The 16,475-nt window shown below is 40.3% G+C and overlaps 1 protein-coding gene across 1 annotated transcript in view; it reads right to left on the minus strand.

Annotated features, from left to right (window-relative positions):
* SYT16 (synaptotagmin 16) overlaps window positions 1–16,475 on the minus strand; it is a 230,225-nt gene that overhangs the window by 24,841 nt on the left and 188,909 nt on the right. Inside the window, exons 4-5 of the mRNA XM_066343078.1 lie at window positions 6,149–6,361; window positions 391–647 (exon numbers count right to left, since the gene is read on the minus strand). Coding sequence (XP_066199175.1) covers window positions 391–647; window positions 6,149–6,361 — 470 coding nt within the window. The remainder of the gene's footprint in view (window positions 1–390; window positions 648–6,148; window positions 6,362–16,475) is intronic.

Below are 16,475 nucleotides of genomic sequence, written 5' to 3' on the forward strand. Positions count from 1 at the left end.
AACCATAAGAGAAACAAACCAGTCTCTCTAAAGAACTAAAAACTCCTTTATGTAAAAAAGATGACTGGGCCCATTCTGCCATCATTCTTCTTTCTTTATTTCTTTCTTTCTTTCTTTCTTTCTTTCTTTCTTTCTTTCTTTCTTTCTTTTTTTAATTTTGAAAAAAAACTTTTGTGTTTTTTTTTATTGGTCCACATAGGGATTGGATCTTGGTCATTGGAACAAAAAACTTATTTAAATAAAAGTTCTTTAGGTCTTTGTTTTTCAAGGCACTGTTTTCTTTATGGAGACATTTTTTTTCCTTGAGGGATGGAGGAGGGGAGGAGAGTAAGAGCTAGACAAGAGCACAAAACACTGAAGCAAGAAAAGAATGGAAAACGAATAACTTGCCTCTGGACTCCACGCAGAGGAGCTGTCGGTGGCGTAGGAGTCTTCCAGGCCTCGGCTGTTGAAAGCGGTCTCCATCTCCAAGCTGCCCTCGGTGGACTGGCGACTGAGGCTGCGGCCCCCTCTGGTCTCTCGGGGAAATGCACCATGGTGTCCGGTCTCCCCAACCTCACATGGGGACTGTGAGTGGGCAGAGATGGGATCATCTTCACCATAAGACAGGTTCCCAGAATAATTCAGTTGCCTGGCTCCATCCAAATCTAAATATGCAATAAGGAAACTATTTCACATATGGTCCTATGTTATACTTTCTTATCTAGAGAAATTGAGCAATAGTAACTACACCAATCAAGACCTCGAAAGCAAAATCTACAAAATAACACCTGCAGAAACATAATTCCTATGATGGATAAAGTTGATCCAGATAATCAAAAAGACCATTAGTTCATTATGTAGGGCAAATACTTTCTAATAATATGAGTATAAAGGATATGCACTTCTGTTAGGAGGATAAATTAAACATATTAGCATTTTGTTGGAGCTAATAATCACATGACTTTGGGGATGGAGCTAGAAAGCAAAAACAGCCATCTGTTATGGAGATTATATGGTCTCCTGACTCTCACTTTTTCTTTTCTCTTCCACATTCAACATATTATCCTCTGCTCAAAAGGCGTTAGGGGTTCTCTCAAGTAGAAAGTTCTCTGCTTGATCCATGCAATGAACACTGGATTTAGATTCAGATGAGCTGGATTTAAAAACTTTAAATTTTGGAATTGTCTCAACCTTTGTGTCCTTATCTATAAAATGATGATAGAAGTCATAAGAGAGATGCATCAAATAATATGTCAGGTGGCCACCAGACTTTCCATAAATGTTAGCCTTGCATACTTGTATGGACCAAACTGGCTTCATCCAACCTAGCAAACCTCATTTTCTACTACCTCCCAGCTCTCTCTCACCTGTGTTCTCACTGGCTCATAAGAATGCTACTTGCCTCTGTTCAAAGAGGCTCTCAAGCCCTCCCTTTTGTCCTTTCCTTGCTGCCTGCCCATCTAAAGCCTTGACAACTCCTGAATCTTCCTTGATTCATTCAAACTCGGTATTTTCCTCAGACCTCCTCCTCCTTTTCCTCCTCCTCTTCTCTTTTCTTCTCTTCTTCCTCTCCCTCTCCTTCTCGCTCCCCTTAACCCTCTCCAGCTCCTTCACCCTCTCCTTCTCCCTCTGCCTCAGTACCTCCTTACTCTGTCCAACCCCTGCTCTCCTTCAATGCCTAGGTTACCCTCCAAGAGTAAGGGGAAACTGACAGTATCTGTCTAAACAGTTGCTTTCACCCTGACTTGCCTCCTGAACCCAAAGAGTAGCCAAGGATGTTTTATCTCTTTGGCCCTCAAACTTCCCCCATCCCAGGATGAGAGAAAACTAAAGATACAGACGGAACAGTGAATGGATAACAAAGTACATATCATAAATATAGTTTTTATTTATACACTACACGGCAGCCATTGCTTCCACTGTTCGTCTTAAAGTTTTAGCTGGAACATAAGCTCATTGAAAGCACTAAGCCACAAACATGCACTGCATAGTCTTTATCTACCAGTGGACTTCACCACATCCTCAAATCACTTCAAAGGCTATGCAGATAACAAAGACTTGAAGCAGCTAAGTGTGTAGCAATATGGAGTGGTGGTGACAGTAGTTTACCAGACAGTATATGACCTACTTATATTAAACATGCAAACTTAGAAATATATTACCACCTTTGCAAACCATATAAAAACATTCTCAGGCAAACCTGGTCCTCAGTGCAGAACTTCAGACTCCTGATTTGGGATTTTGCAAAACCATGGCAAGCCATTTAGAACATTCCCTTTCTGCCTTGTTATTTTTTTTTCAGGCCCCTTGGTACCTCTTTCTTAGGACACCATAACATTTTTACATTCACACTTTCAATTATTGGGCAAACACACTTTTTAAAAGGCCACAGAAAAAAAATGACAGAACGAGGAATGTTCCATATGCAAAACCCTACAATACAAAGCAGAAAATTCTTCCCAGGCTCTAATTAGCACATCCATTCCTCACATACGTGAAGACTAAAACGTCCTATTAAACAGTGGGTCATCCATCAACGTGTGTGGTGCTCAGCAGGATTTCAGAACAAAATCTAACTTTGCTGAGAAATTACCCCCATAAAATGGCCTCATGACTTCAGCTCCTATGGTGATAATACCTAGATCAGTAATAAGAGAATTTTCAAAAGCTTCATCAAGCCTTGAAAAGCTATTCATAACTGGAAAACATTAAGAACTATATTAATATAACAAACCATTTTCCTTGACAGACACTCAAGGATGAATTCGACAAGCAAATCTGGGGAACAAGTCGAGTTGGAAGAAGCAGGGGAAGAAAAGGTGATTCACTGTTACATAAAGCAGGCTCCCCATGCTTCAAGTGAAAGAGGACCCTGTCACCTTAAACACACATGGAAAAGTAACGGCCTATTGTCAGGGAAATGTATCCTGGTTTCACAGAAATTATAGGCCGTACTTACGTCGCATCAACCATATTAATTTCAGCCGAGAAGCTCTTAAATTTTTTAGTCCATACCCCACTTTGATGGAGAACAACCAATTACTTTCTTCTACGCTCCCCAACTCCTCTCTCCCACCACCACTCATATAGAAATACTTTTGCTCACCATCCGTGATAGTCAGTTTTATGTGTCTATGTGGCCTACCTATAAGCCCTAATTATTCAAACACTAATTTCGGTGTTGCTGTAAAGGTACACTGTAGATGTGATTAAAGCCCGTAAGCAGTTGACTTTAAGTAAACGAAATGATCTTACATAATCAGCCTGTTAAAAGGCCTTGAAAAGAGAACTGAGGGGTCTCTGGAGAAGACAAAATTTCACCGTGGACTTCACCTTGGCTCACACCCAACAGTGTAAGCCTACCCTTCCCAACAGCCTTTCCTATGCATTTCAGAGCTGTGGGACTCTGTTGTCTGGCCAGACCCCAAACTGCAGATGCCATTCTCTGCAATCTCTCTCTCTCTCACTCTTTATATATAAGAATATATATACATACACAGACACACACACACACACACACACACACACACACACACACAGGGTGGGGCAAAAGTAGGTTTATTATGAGTACACAGAAGAATTTATTCTTGTACTATTATTTATTAATTATTGTATGATTTTCCATATGAACAACTATAAACCCACTTTTGCCCCACCCTTTATATCACCCTGATATCACCTTGATACATATAAAATTCTGACTGATACACCATTCCAAACAAAACCAAACACAAATTCTGGGCATAAGAGGATAACTTAGGCCATTTTTAATGCCACCAGAAAGGTAATGTCTAGCTTCTTTATAATACCCTAATAATTAAATATTTTACAAGCAAAAAGAAGTCTTGGCACAAAAATAAAAAAAACCCTCCAATAAGTGAACTATTATTCTGTAGCACAGCCTCAGATCCAAATCACTTAGCCCAAGCCTCTTTGATATTATCAGGAATGCACTAAAACTTTATGACAAATAACACTACATCAGATATAGGGGACAGAAGAGAACTTGGCTAGCATATGAAGATAGCATTGTCTTGATTCTAGAATAATCTCACCATTCAATCAAGAATGAAGGATCTCCTTGAGTTCAAACATGAGATAACCCACCAGTAATTCATTCACAGTTCAGATTTTACTTGAATTTGAACCTTTCATTTCACTGGTCCAACATTTTGAATGAGTTTTTAAAGTAATAATTGTTTACAATTAAATTTGATCTTAGAAAATCATGTTTGAGGTAGAATAAAAAAAAAAATAGCTAAATAACAAGCAAAAAAAAAAAATCCTCTCAAGGAGTACATTTCATCTCTTCATTATTCTTTATTGCTGAAACAAATTCACTGATCTAAAAATGAACAAAAAAAAATGACACAGAAAAAAATCATGTAATAAAAGTTACATTAACATTTCCATGACATTTGATAACCTAGAATTTAGCATGCAGTTATTCATTCCTATGAAAATCCTGCTGGTTCTCTTCATAATCTACGGGTAATTCATTTACTATAGTGGACTTTTTCCTCTCTCCAGGAGAGAAAAATTTACCTTCTCTGTCACCATCTGTCAAAAAATTCAGAATCACCACTTATGACAAAAGTTGATGCTAATTCCAGGCAGGGTGAGGGTTAGAGTGGCTGTCAGAACTCTCAGAATATCAGCCAATTGTATAAATCAGAAACTAGACACTTAGGCTTCTGGGAAATGGGGCCATTAGCTTTAGAATTAAACAAGTTACTCCCAGGGAATCAACTGCTATTAACTTTCATTAGCTAACATTTGCCTTCTCAATGGAGAGAGAGGAATGCTGTGATGTAACACGAGAGAGAGAGAGAGAGAGCAAAAAGCAAATTGGCACAGGGTCAGTACTATGCTTTGGTTGCATAAGTCATTTATTTCTTAGCCTACCTTGGGCTAAAAACAATAACAATACAATATGTTGTGTTGCCCATATCAATAAGTAAAATCACATGATGGATAATAGGGTTCTTTTTGTTAATTCTCCTTTTTTTTCTGTGTTCTTTTTCTGCCTGCTTCATCCACATGTCAAGTCAGAAATTTCTTCTGTTATCTCCTCTTAATTTTGCTCTTTCCTTTTTCTACCACTGTTTAAAAAACAAAAAACAAACAAACAAACAAAAAACATACAAGAGCTACAAACTCAATGGTTTGATTGACCACAAACCCAAAAGGCAAGAAAAAATAGAGTAGCCAGGTCATTTAGACCACATCACTAAGGTGGACCACATAACATGCTCCATAGCTTTTTACCAAATATACTTCCCAGACCTGTCCCTTTCCCAATGTCCCGTGCCTACTCGGGGCTCTGGGCATAAAAGGTCCAAAGAGATGCCTGACCTTTACTCAAAAAACTACTAAGAAATATTGTACGGTTCTTTTTGCAGATACTTTTGTGTAAATGGTGGGGAGGGAGGAGGACTCTAACAAGATCTTCCCTCCATCACAAGCTGTGCTTACCCTGCCACAGCGAGTCCTCCTTCCTCTCCATGGAAGGTAAACTTAGTGTAAAGACGCTAGAGGATGGCTACGACTTTGCTCTCGCCCAGCGAGTCTCATGTGAAATGGGGAATGGGGTGCCAGAAACTACAGGGAATGAGGGAGAAGGTGCAGGACATGTGTTGTTTGAGAAAGGTTATTCAATATTATAATACATGTTTTCATTTGGAAAATAAAACATACCTCTTGTCTTAAAAATACAAACTATTAAAAGAAAGGCTTCAAAAATCTTTTAAGGTTACAGAGCTAGATGGAAAATAGACTCCATGGCTGCAAATGGGAGGAAAGGGACGGATCACAACAAGAGCAGGCAGGTATGTGAAATTTCTGTACTTATCCGAAGGAAAGAGGTGTTATAAAGCTTGATAAGTATTGTTCTGCTCATTAGTGTTCACAATGTACAAAGCAGTAACTACAATGAAGGAGGGGGCCCCACGAAGCAGGGGTCCAGGGTTTCAGCACATTTGATCCATCCTCTTCCCCAGTGCCCTGCAGGACAGCCCCCTGCAAAGTGTGGAGCAACCCTTTCCCTGTCCCAGCCTCTGGGTCCTGCCCCATTTTCTCTCCCTCTCTGGAGCTACATGACTCAAAGACGTTCTTCCCGGTGGCCATCCCCGGTCTGGATACAGGAAAGGTTTAATGCAAAGAATACCTTCGCATGCAGACACTTGTGTGCTGTCTTCCTCACCGGTGGAGAGCAAGCGGCGGAATGTGCGTTTTTGCTCTGATCCTTTCTGCTTGCCTTTCTCAGATGCTCTTGAACGGAAGCTCTGGGACCGGGACACAGAAATCTCAAATTGTTTGATCACCTCCTCATCAGTGTCAGAAGATGTGCACAGCTCTTCATCATCTCCAAAGCTGTTAACTGGGAGCAAATAAGAGCCATGAGTCTCCTGCAGAGCCCACAAGAATACAGAGGTAAACAATAGGAGTAACAGAAGAGCATGGGCAATTAACCTGGACCAAGCAGTCCCAAACTGGACAAAAAGAATTTAAAGCATGGATGAAACACAAAGTTTGGCCCAAATGAATAAAACAGGGAGAGAAATGGCTCATGAGGGTAGACAAAGATGGTTAGAACCCAGGAGAAGCTATTGGGACAGCCCTAATTAACGCGATGAGCCTCTTTTTGAGCCGGGCAACCCTGATGATTTGTTGCGTTGCTGACACGTGCTTATAACTGGGAAGAGGACAGTTACCCGTGCACGTGCTTTATGTGCAGACTAGTCAACCACGACAGAAAATATGCTTTCGGCTTCATCTCAGCTATCAAAACCCAGAGCCAATTGAGATTAGCAACTGAGATTTTCCAAAAGCTTCCTGATTTTCAAAAGAGACATCCATCGTGTATACAGTATGTGATCTTATTTCTACTAGAAATGTTATGATGCCTTTCGCAACACCTATAACCCAAACCAAATAGCCGTTGAATTATTTGTATCACTTTCCCTACATTCCCTCATCCCAGCGGACTGGTCCTCTTTCAAGTTTCTGCAACATGCCCAGATCATGCCTGCCTTTGAATTCTTCGTCTTCGTCTTTGCCGTTCCTTCTGCCTGGAACCCTCCCTCCCCTGGCTTGTCCTCTCATCATTCAGTTGTCAGCTTGACTGTCACTCTACCTCAATCACTTTCCTGATCATCCTGCCTTAAGCAGTTCTCCTTATAGCACTTTTCATCTTTATTTCTCTCTTCTCTCCCATAACTTCCATACAAATACAGACATCATCGTAGTTTTGTTAAGCAATATGCGCCCATTACGTAAAACAATGCTTGTTGCATAGTAAGTGCTTAATAGACACTTGTTAAGTGTTGAATAAATTGGTGAATACCCAGTGTTTCATCCCAACCCTGAACCCTGCCCCTCCTCCCCACTGACACAGTTCCTTGTGCCTGTAATACTCTTCCGCTGCCATCCAGACTAATCAAAAATCTAACTCGCCATTCAGGTCTCAGCATAGACATCACTTCTTCCCCAAAGCCTTTCCTTGATCCTTTAAATCAGCGGTTCTCAACCTGTGGGTCGCGACCCCAGCAGGGTCGCCTAAAGCCATCGGAAAATACATAATGCATATCAGGTATTTACATTCCAAATCATAACTGTAGCAAAATTACAGTTATGAAGTAGCCACCAAAATTATTTTTTTGGTTTGGGGTCACCGCAACATGAGGAACTGGATTGCGGGGTCACAGCATTAGAAAGAATGAGAACCACTGCCTTAAATCATGGTCAGGGCTCCTCCCACGTGCTGTCAAATATCTCTGTCCTGCCCTAGTAGTGCTCCCTCCAGTGTTGTGACAGAATTACCTGTTTAATTGCCAACCATCCCCCTCACCCATGCACAACATGAGAGTAGGGCGTGTCCGACCACCCACCTTTACCCCTCCCTCCCGGCCCTATCTCATGCCAGGCATGTGGCAGACTACTCTGTAAATGTTTTCTGAATGTGAATTGGAAATAAGTAATAAGAAATCATTTTTGAAGATTTCCTCCTTCAATCCAAAAGTCTCACAGTGATTCTGAGGAAGAATATGGTTGCTGGTTCACAGATGGATCCCAAAGGTCACTTCTAAATCAGAAGCTAAGAAGAAATAAAATTTTTTTAAAAACATATTTTAAGTGACAGGAAATACTTTAAACACCAGCCTGGTCAAAACGTTTATTCTCTGGCTTATTTAAGAATTGATATTTTTGAGGTTCTTTGAACAACTAGTTATAATAAAAAAACAAATAATAATACTTTTTATGTGCCAGGAACAGTCTTAAGTGACTTCCTTACACACATTATCTTATTTAATCCACACAAAATCCCTATTAGTGTTCCCATTTTTCAAGTGAGAAAACTGAGGCAGAAAGAAGTCTACAACTGGCTAATGATCACACTGCCAATAGCAGAAGAATCGAGATTAGAATCAGGCAGCCTGTCTCTCTAGAGGACACGTTTCTGACCCCTATGCTGGAGAACCAGAGAGAGGTGGTGGACATAATTCTTATTCAGGACACTCGCATTAACTGGTCGAATCCCTGTAGCCAGATCCCTTCACCTCTGTGGCCCTGCTTCATCATTTGTGGATCATTTAACATCTGGATGTTTTCTCAGGTCTAGAGCTAAATTCTGTGGCTCTAAACTTCCTGCCCACAGGCATTAAAATTTTATGTTTCTCTCTTTTTTTTGGAGCAGCTAATTCAAAAACCCAGGAGCATATCATTGGCAGCCCACTCAATTCTATCAGCTGTGACCAGTGCCATGGGAGGACTAGCAAAGCTGAGTGTCAGAAGAGACTAGATTTCCCACAAATACTCCAAAAGATTCCAAAATAAACCATCACAATGAGCAGACTGCTCATGTTTCAACATCCCCTATGTGATGAACCATCACAGAGGGCAGACATCCAGAGACGTATTGGAGCAAAATTAAACTTTTTCCACCTTCAGAGAAAAGGACCGGCTGAGCACCTGGGAGAGAGTCAGGGGGCTGTATGCCCAGGAAGAGTTGGATTACACATCCATTCGGAGCTCTTTTCAACTCTGAGATTCTGTCCCACTTCTATTGCTAGGCAGGTATTTTTTTTCAATTTAACCAATCATAAGTCATCAATTTTGAATTAAGTGAATCAGCTCATGGATCTTTCCCCATATATAAAATGAGTAATTAGAATTCATTAATTTATCAGTATGTGGTCCTTGATATTTTCCATTGAGTCACTGATAACTCACAGAGCAAGATTCTCCTCACATGATATAATAAGCATAATAGTAACTATAACATTTTCAATTTACTAAACATATACTATATGCCTGGCATCTTTCTTGAGACTTTGCTATATTATCCCAGTTAATGATCATAGCAATAATGGGAAGTCGCTATCATTATTATTATTCCTGTTGTGGAGATAGGAAACAGAGGCACAGAGAAGTTAAGCAACTTGCCTTAGGCAGCAAAGTTACAAAGTAACAAAGCTGAGACTTAAACATAAAACCTATATTCTCAGTCACTGTGCCTATCATCAGACATCATTGAATCGGGATATTACAGCCACATCTAGCTTACTTTTCAGAGTAAGGTGAAAATTCTTCTACTTCCACCCGAAATCTGCCAAGAGGTTGCTTCCTTTGTGAGAAGAACAGTGGGAAGAGCAGTCAGTCCATGTGGGAGTGAATGCATACAGGCAAGCTCAGTATAACTGGCTAATGCTCCTTATGGGATTATAAATATACCTACCAGGCTATTCTAAGCCTTACTCCCCAAGGATCTCAGGGAATTCTCGGCTTAAAAAATGAAACCTTTCATTCCTCCTGGAAACCACTTAGCAGCAGCAGAAGTCAATGGTGGCACTGTTACAATGATAAAATCAATCTCATATACAGCATTTATTATGTGCCAACCATTGTTCTAGAGCTTTATATATGTTAACCTATTTATTCCTTCCTCATAATGACCCTTAATGAAATAGGTACTCTATTATCCCCATTGTATAGAGGGGGAAAGTAAGGCACAGAGAGGTTAGTAATATGCAACACTCATAACAATTAATAAATAGTGGGACCAACATTCAAATCCAAGCTGTCTTGCTCCAACGTCAGTATTATGAATGACCATAATGTGCCTCAAGGGAAAAACTCCAAGGAAAAAATCCTGGTCAAAATCTACATAACTGTGTTTTATCACTAAGAAGAAAAAAAATCACATAGGTTGGGCAGGAAAGAATTCTCACCAGCATCTATCTATTCCGTCATTTTCACAAAGAGAAACCCAAGCCAAAGAGACAGGGTGTTTTGCCCACAGTTATGCCATGCCAGAACCAAACGTGGGTCTCCGGTGTTCCACGTCAGAGGCTTTGCTACATTATTTTCCAAGCTCTTGCCAATGAGCTATTTTTTTTTTTTCAAATTTAAATCATGACTCTTATCTTTTTGAAAGATCCCAGCTCTTCCCCTTGTAATGAGTTTATGTCAACAGCTCAATAACTGATCTGGATTTCACTCAACCTAAATCTCTGAAAATCACAGTCTCATCTAAGTTGTGGCACTTATTTCAGAGATAAGATAGTACTTCTGTAATGTCATATTAAATACTAAGTTCAAATCTTTTTCAAGCTAAGTACCTGGGAAACAGCACATTGGGAATTTGTATTAAATCTTCACCCTTCATCCAATTAGCTTGATAAAAACAAAAACAACAGAAGAAAGGAGCACGATTACCATGGATGTGGATACATGTTGAAGTTTCAATTGTTCATTCCACTCAGTGACGGAATGCAGGGAGAGCTCAGATGCCACCCAACTAGCACTCTCTTGCAGTCTCTCTGATGCACAGCTGTCCAGCTTCATCCCTTTCCTCACACACTATGGAGGGACTACTTTGGGCTTCTTGCACTGCTTCTTTAACATGCAGACAGAGCTATTTATAGCCCCATCAGTATCCAGTCCCTATTTCAATGAAGTCAACTTGTCCCTCCCTCTAATTTTAATGATCGTCTTCTATTTTAAATAGATAGAGGCAGGTCCTGTCCCTTGGCTCAGTGGTAGAGCCTCAGCCCAGCGTGTGGAAGTCCCAGGTTTGATCCCTGGTCAGGGCACACAGGAGAAATGCTCATCTGTTTCTCTACCCTTCCCCATCTCCTTTCTCTCTCTTTTCCTCTCTCTCTCTTCTCCTCCTGCAGCCAAGGCTCCATTGGAGCAAAGTTGGCCCGGGTGCTGCAGATGGCTCCATGGCCTCTGCCTCAGGTGCTAGAATGGCTCTGGCTGTGGCAGAGCAATGACCTGGAAGGGCAGAGCATCACCCCCTAGTGGGCATGCCAGGTGGATCCCAGTCTGGCACATGCAGGAGTCTGTCTCTCTGCCTTCCTACTTCTCACTTCAGAAATATACTTGATAGATAGATGATAGATAGATAGATAGATAGATAGATAGATAGATAGATAGATAGATAGATGATAGATAGAGGCAGAGGAAATAATATCTTCATCTTGCACGTTTAAGAGAGGAAGGTAGATCCCCAGTGCCACAGAAACTGCTTGTTAACTGTCACATTACTTAAAGCTCGAGTGGTTAAGGATGCAGAAGCTGGAGTCAAGCTGCTTGAATTTGAATCTTCTATTTGCTATTTTGAGACCTAAGCAAGTTCCTTAATCTTTCTGAACATCAGTGTTCTTATTTTGATATTCCTTACTTCTTTTGTTTTTTTTTAATTTTATTTATTTATTTTTAGAGAGGAGAGAGAGAGACAGAGAGGGAGAGAGAGGAGAGAGAGACAGAGAGAGAGAAGGGGGAAGGAGCAGGAAGCATCAACTCCCATATGTGCCTTGACCAGGCAAGCCCAGGGTTTCGAACCGGCGACCTCAGCATTTCCAGGTCGACGCTTTATCCACTGCGCCACCACAGGTCAGGCGATATTCCTTACTTCTTAAAGTTGTTGAGAGGACTAAGTGAAATAAACTATATAAAAGCACTTAGCACAAGCCTGGCATAAGACATGTTAACTCTTTTTATTGTTATGCACCATCATAGTAGCTCCCTGTTTGGAAATCCTCTTATAAAGTCTTGCATTTATATGTAAAGGAAAAAATGTTCCTGTTCTTGTAGTGTCTGACTTGAAAACTCATCATCAGAGTTGTTGTGGGAGAAGGATGGAAGAAACAAGGGCTGGAACAGGAAAAGGGTAAGTTGATTATGTGGGTTGTATGACCTTCCTTCCCTCACCACTCTTTTTTCCAAGTCTTGAGGCAAAGCACTCTATAAGAGTTGGCAATGCTGTCTGGGTGTGGGCAGTACCCAACACCTGCTCATTTTGTTATTTCCTTTAAGACAACAAAGCCATCAACTGGTGATGAAGGAGATTTTTTTTGTAAGCCTGTCCGCTGCAATTTTATAGATGGAGAAAGAATTTCTAAATGATCAGTATAGCTCCAAGATTATTAATTCCTTCCCACCTACATCAGAGCAATTCGGTGGAGGGAAGTACTGCTCATATCCTATAGATGGGAAGCGAGGCAGGTGGGGACGGGCTGTTCATTGTGGTACAATACTGGCGTGTTACTTTTAGCTACAATTGCAGGAAATCTCTTATGTACCTTATTTCTCAAATACCCACAGCAAATGTCTGCCCATGCTGGCTGGATAAGGCTAGAAATAAGAATAAAATGTTGGTTAAAGTGAAAAAGCAGAAGGGAGGTCAAAGGTGGCAACTATACACACACTTCAGATCCCAAGAAAATGGTCACATTTCTAGAAGCACAAACCAGCCATTCTTGAAATCAGGCAGAATAGGATGATTTTTATAAATCATCAGCCTTTTTTTTTTTTCAGACTATTCTCTGTGGAAGTCTAGGGTTTCACAAAGGAGCTTCAATGCTGCTGTACAAGTGGAGCTGGGAATAGCTGCACTGAGCAGGCTAGCTCTGCACCATCTACAGTCAGGGCTACTTTACTTTAATATGATTTATATTTTTGTAAGACTGTGTTAGGAAATAGATAAAATAGAAAACCTGGCACTTTTTTAAAAGTTTTAAAAAATTTTATTTAATCCAACTCTCTCATTTTATAGAATTAAACCTAAGGAGGAGACTACATAAGAGACTTATTTATAGTTGAATAGCTAGTTAGTAACAGAGGAAGAACCAGCCTCTGGTTCTCCTGTACACACCTCTTTTGACACTCTACACCTTGTATGGGATGTTTTGACAACTTCATTTTGTATATAAACAAAGATGTGGCACTATATAGTTAAATATGAGTGAGTCAAATAAAAAATCTTTTCTAAAAATTAGTAACATATGAATCACTATGCAAGAGAAGACTAAGTTACAATATTAAGGATTACAGTTCTGATAATAGCAAAGTAATTCAAACTAATCTACTAATTATAAATTCACAACCAAAATATTGTAAACCAACTATTTAAAGGCACAGAGAATGAGCAAGAACAAGTAGAAACTAGAGGATATCCAATTTTTGAAAGAAGGAAACTTTACTGGGAGAGATACAAGGGTTACACTGCATTTCTGCTAATAGTTCTCTTAAATCAATGAGGCACAGGTCACCTAGGACTCAGGCAGAAGTCATAAGTCTATTGACTTGAAGTGTACAGAATTGAGAGCAGCAGGAAATGAAGAGAAAACCCCCAAAAAGGAGGGAACCACCAACAAAAAACTTATCTCAAATACTTGGCCAAAACCTGAATTATGAATGCATGGGAGAGAATCCAAGGAACCCAGAAAAAAAAAAGAACCAGGTCTAAAATTTTGAGCAAATATTTTGGCTGTGTCCTACCTCAGGAGAGACCTAGTTAGAAGCTTGAATCTGGCCAAGATAGAGGGGCTTGGTCAGCAATCCAAGTTTTCCATTAAAACTCTTAAGGGGTCAACCTTAGAACTAAGACTAAAAGTAAAAGTGGGCCCTGGCCGGTTGGCTCAGCGGTAGAGCGTCGGCCTAGCCTGCGGAGGACCCGGGTTCGATTCCCGGCCAGGGCACATAGGAGAAGCGCCCATTTGCTTCTCCACCCCTCCGCCGCGCTTTCCTCTCTGTCTCTCTCTTCCCCTCCCGCAGCCAAGGCTCCATTGGAGCAAAGATGGCCCGGGCGCTGGGCATGGCTCTGTAGCCTCTGCCTCAGGCGCTAGAGTGGCTCTGGTTGCAATATGGCGACGCCCAGGATGGGCAGAGCATCGCCCCCTGGGGGGCAGAGCACCGCCCCTGGTGGGCGTGCCGGGTGGATCCCGGTCGGGTGCATGCGGGAGTCTGTCTGACTGTCACTCCCTGTTTCCAGCTTCAGAAAAATGAAAAAGAAAAAAAAAAAAAAAAAAAAAAAAGTAAAAGTGAAATGAGCCCATTGTAACAAAGTATAAAATCAATACTTCACAAGCTCAAAGAACCCAAAAAGTAATTTAATTATGGACTAAAACAAAAAGCAACATTTTTTTTTTTTTTTTAGATTTTGGTTATTCATTTTTAGAAAGAGAAGGAAGAGAGAGAAAGGGGGAGGAGCAGGAAGCATCAACTCCCATATATGCCTTGATCAGGCAAGCCCAGGATTTAAAATCTGTGACCTCAGTGTTCTAGGTCCACCCTTTATCCACTGCACCACCACAGATCAGTCAAAAAAAAAGCAACATTCTTTACAAGAAGATGAAACACACCAATGCCTCTACAACATTTCACCTTTAATGTCCAGTATACAGTCAAAATTTACTAGACATACAAAGAAACAAGAAAAATGTGAATCATCAAGAAAAGAAGCAATTGAAACTAGCTTGAAGATACTCAGATGTTGGATACAGAAGACAAAATCTTTAAAGCATCTATACTGCTCACAAAAATTAGGGGATATTTTACAGCTTGATGTTCATTTTGAAATATCCCCTAATTTTTGTGAGCAGAATATTATAAATATGCTCAAAGAATCAAAGGGGAAAGTCATTATAATGAATATACAGAAGGATAATCTTGTCCTAGAAATTCAAAGTTTGTGTAAAATACTAAAATCAATTGATGTAATTCATCAAATTAACAATAAAAGAACAATTATCATCTCAACAGTTACAGAAAAGGTATTACCAATATTTAACATCAAGTTCAAATAAAAACCAAAACATCTCAGCTTACTAGGGATGTGCATTAATCTGAAAAAAGGGAATCTACTAAAACTCTACAGCTGACATCAATGATGATACTACTTTAGCAAAGTCATTATACAAAAATCATTTGTATTTTTATATTTTGAAAACTGAAAATAAAATTTTAAAAATTCCATTCACAATGGCTTCAAAATATATTAATAGTGAAGAGTAAATTTTATAAGAGGTATTTAAAACCACCACACCAAAAACAATTACAAAATTACTGAGAGAAAATAGAGAAGATTCAATATTAACATGCTAATCTCTCCAAATAAGTCTACTGATTTAGTGCAATTCAAATAAAATCAAAGCAGATATTTTACAGAATTTACAAAAGACTCTAAAATGTATAAGAAGTTCTGGCCAGGTAACTCAGTTGGTTAGAGCATTGTCCCAATATGCCAAGGTTGCACATTCAATCCCTGGTCGGGGCACATACAAGAATCAGCCATTAATGCATAAACAGTGGAACAACAAATCAACATTTCTCTCTCTCTTTCATTCTATCTCTTTCTCCCTCTCTCTCAAATCAATAAATAAAAGTTTAATTTTTTTCTAAAATGTATAAGGAAATATAAAGGATTTAGAATATTCAGAGTAATTATATAAAAAAGTTGGAGTACCAATGTACCTGATTATAAGACTTACTACATAACTATACTAATGAAGACAATTTGTTATTAACAAAAACAAAAATGGTAAAGTTTTTTAAAAGATGCCAGAGCAATTCAATGAAGAAATTAATGCCTTTCCAAATAATGATGTTTGAGCAAAATGAATATTAATATGGAACATCGACCCTTATCCTCTGTGTGTGTGCATGCATGCATGTGCATCTGTACACTTGTAATTGTACAACTTTAAACTATAAAACTCCTGAGGGAAAAACAGAAGACATTTTTTCAACCTTAAGATATGCAAAAGCGGCCCTGGCCGGTTGGCTCAGCGGTAGAGCATCGGCCTGGCGTGCGGGGGTCCCGGGTTCGATTCCCGGCCAGGGCACAGAGGAGAAGCGCCCATTTGCTTCTCCACCCCCACCCCCTCCTTCCTCTATGTCTCTCTCTTCCCCTCCCGCAGCCAAGGCTCCATTGCAGCAAAGATGGCCCGGGCGCTGGGGATGGCTCCTTGGCCTCTGCCCCAGGCGCTAGAGTGGCTCTGGTCACGGCAGAGCGACGCCCCAGAGGGGCAGAGCATCGCCCCCCGGTGGGCAGAGCATCGCCCCTGGTGGGCGTGCCGGGTGGATCCCGGTCGGGCGCATGCGGGAGTCTGTCTGACTGTCTCTCCCCGTTTCCAGCTTCAGAAAAAATACAAAAAAAAAAAAAAAAGATATGCAAAAGCATTAACCATAAAAGAAAACACTGATAA

The sequence above is a fragment of the Saccopteryx leptura genome, chromosome 6 (genome assembly GCF_036850995.1).
Source record: "Saccopteryx leptura isolate mSacLep1 chromosome 6, mSacLep1_pri_phased_curated, whole genome shotgun sequence".
Taxonomy (NCBI): Eukaryota; Metazoa; Chordata; class Mammalia; order Chiroptera; family Emballonuridae; genus Saccopteryx; species Saccopteryx leptura.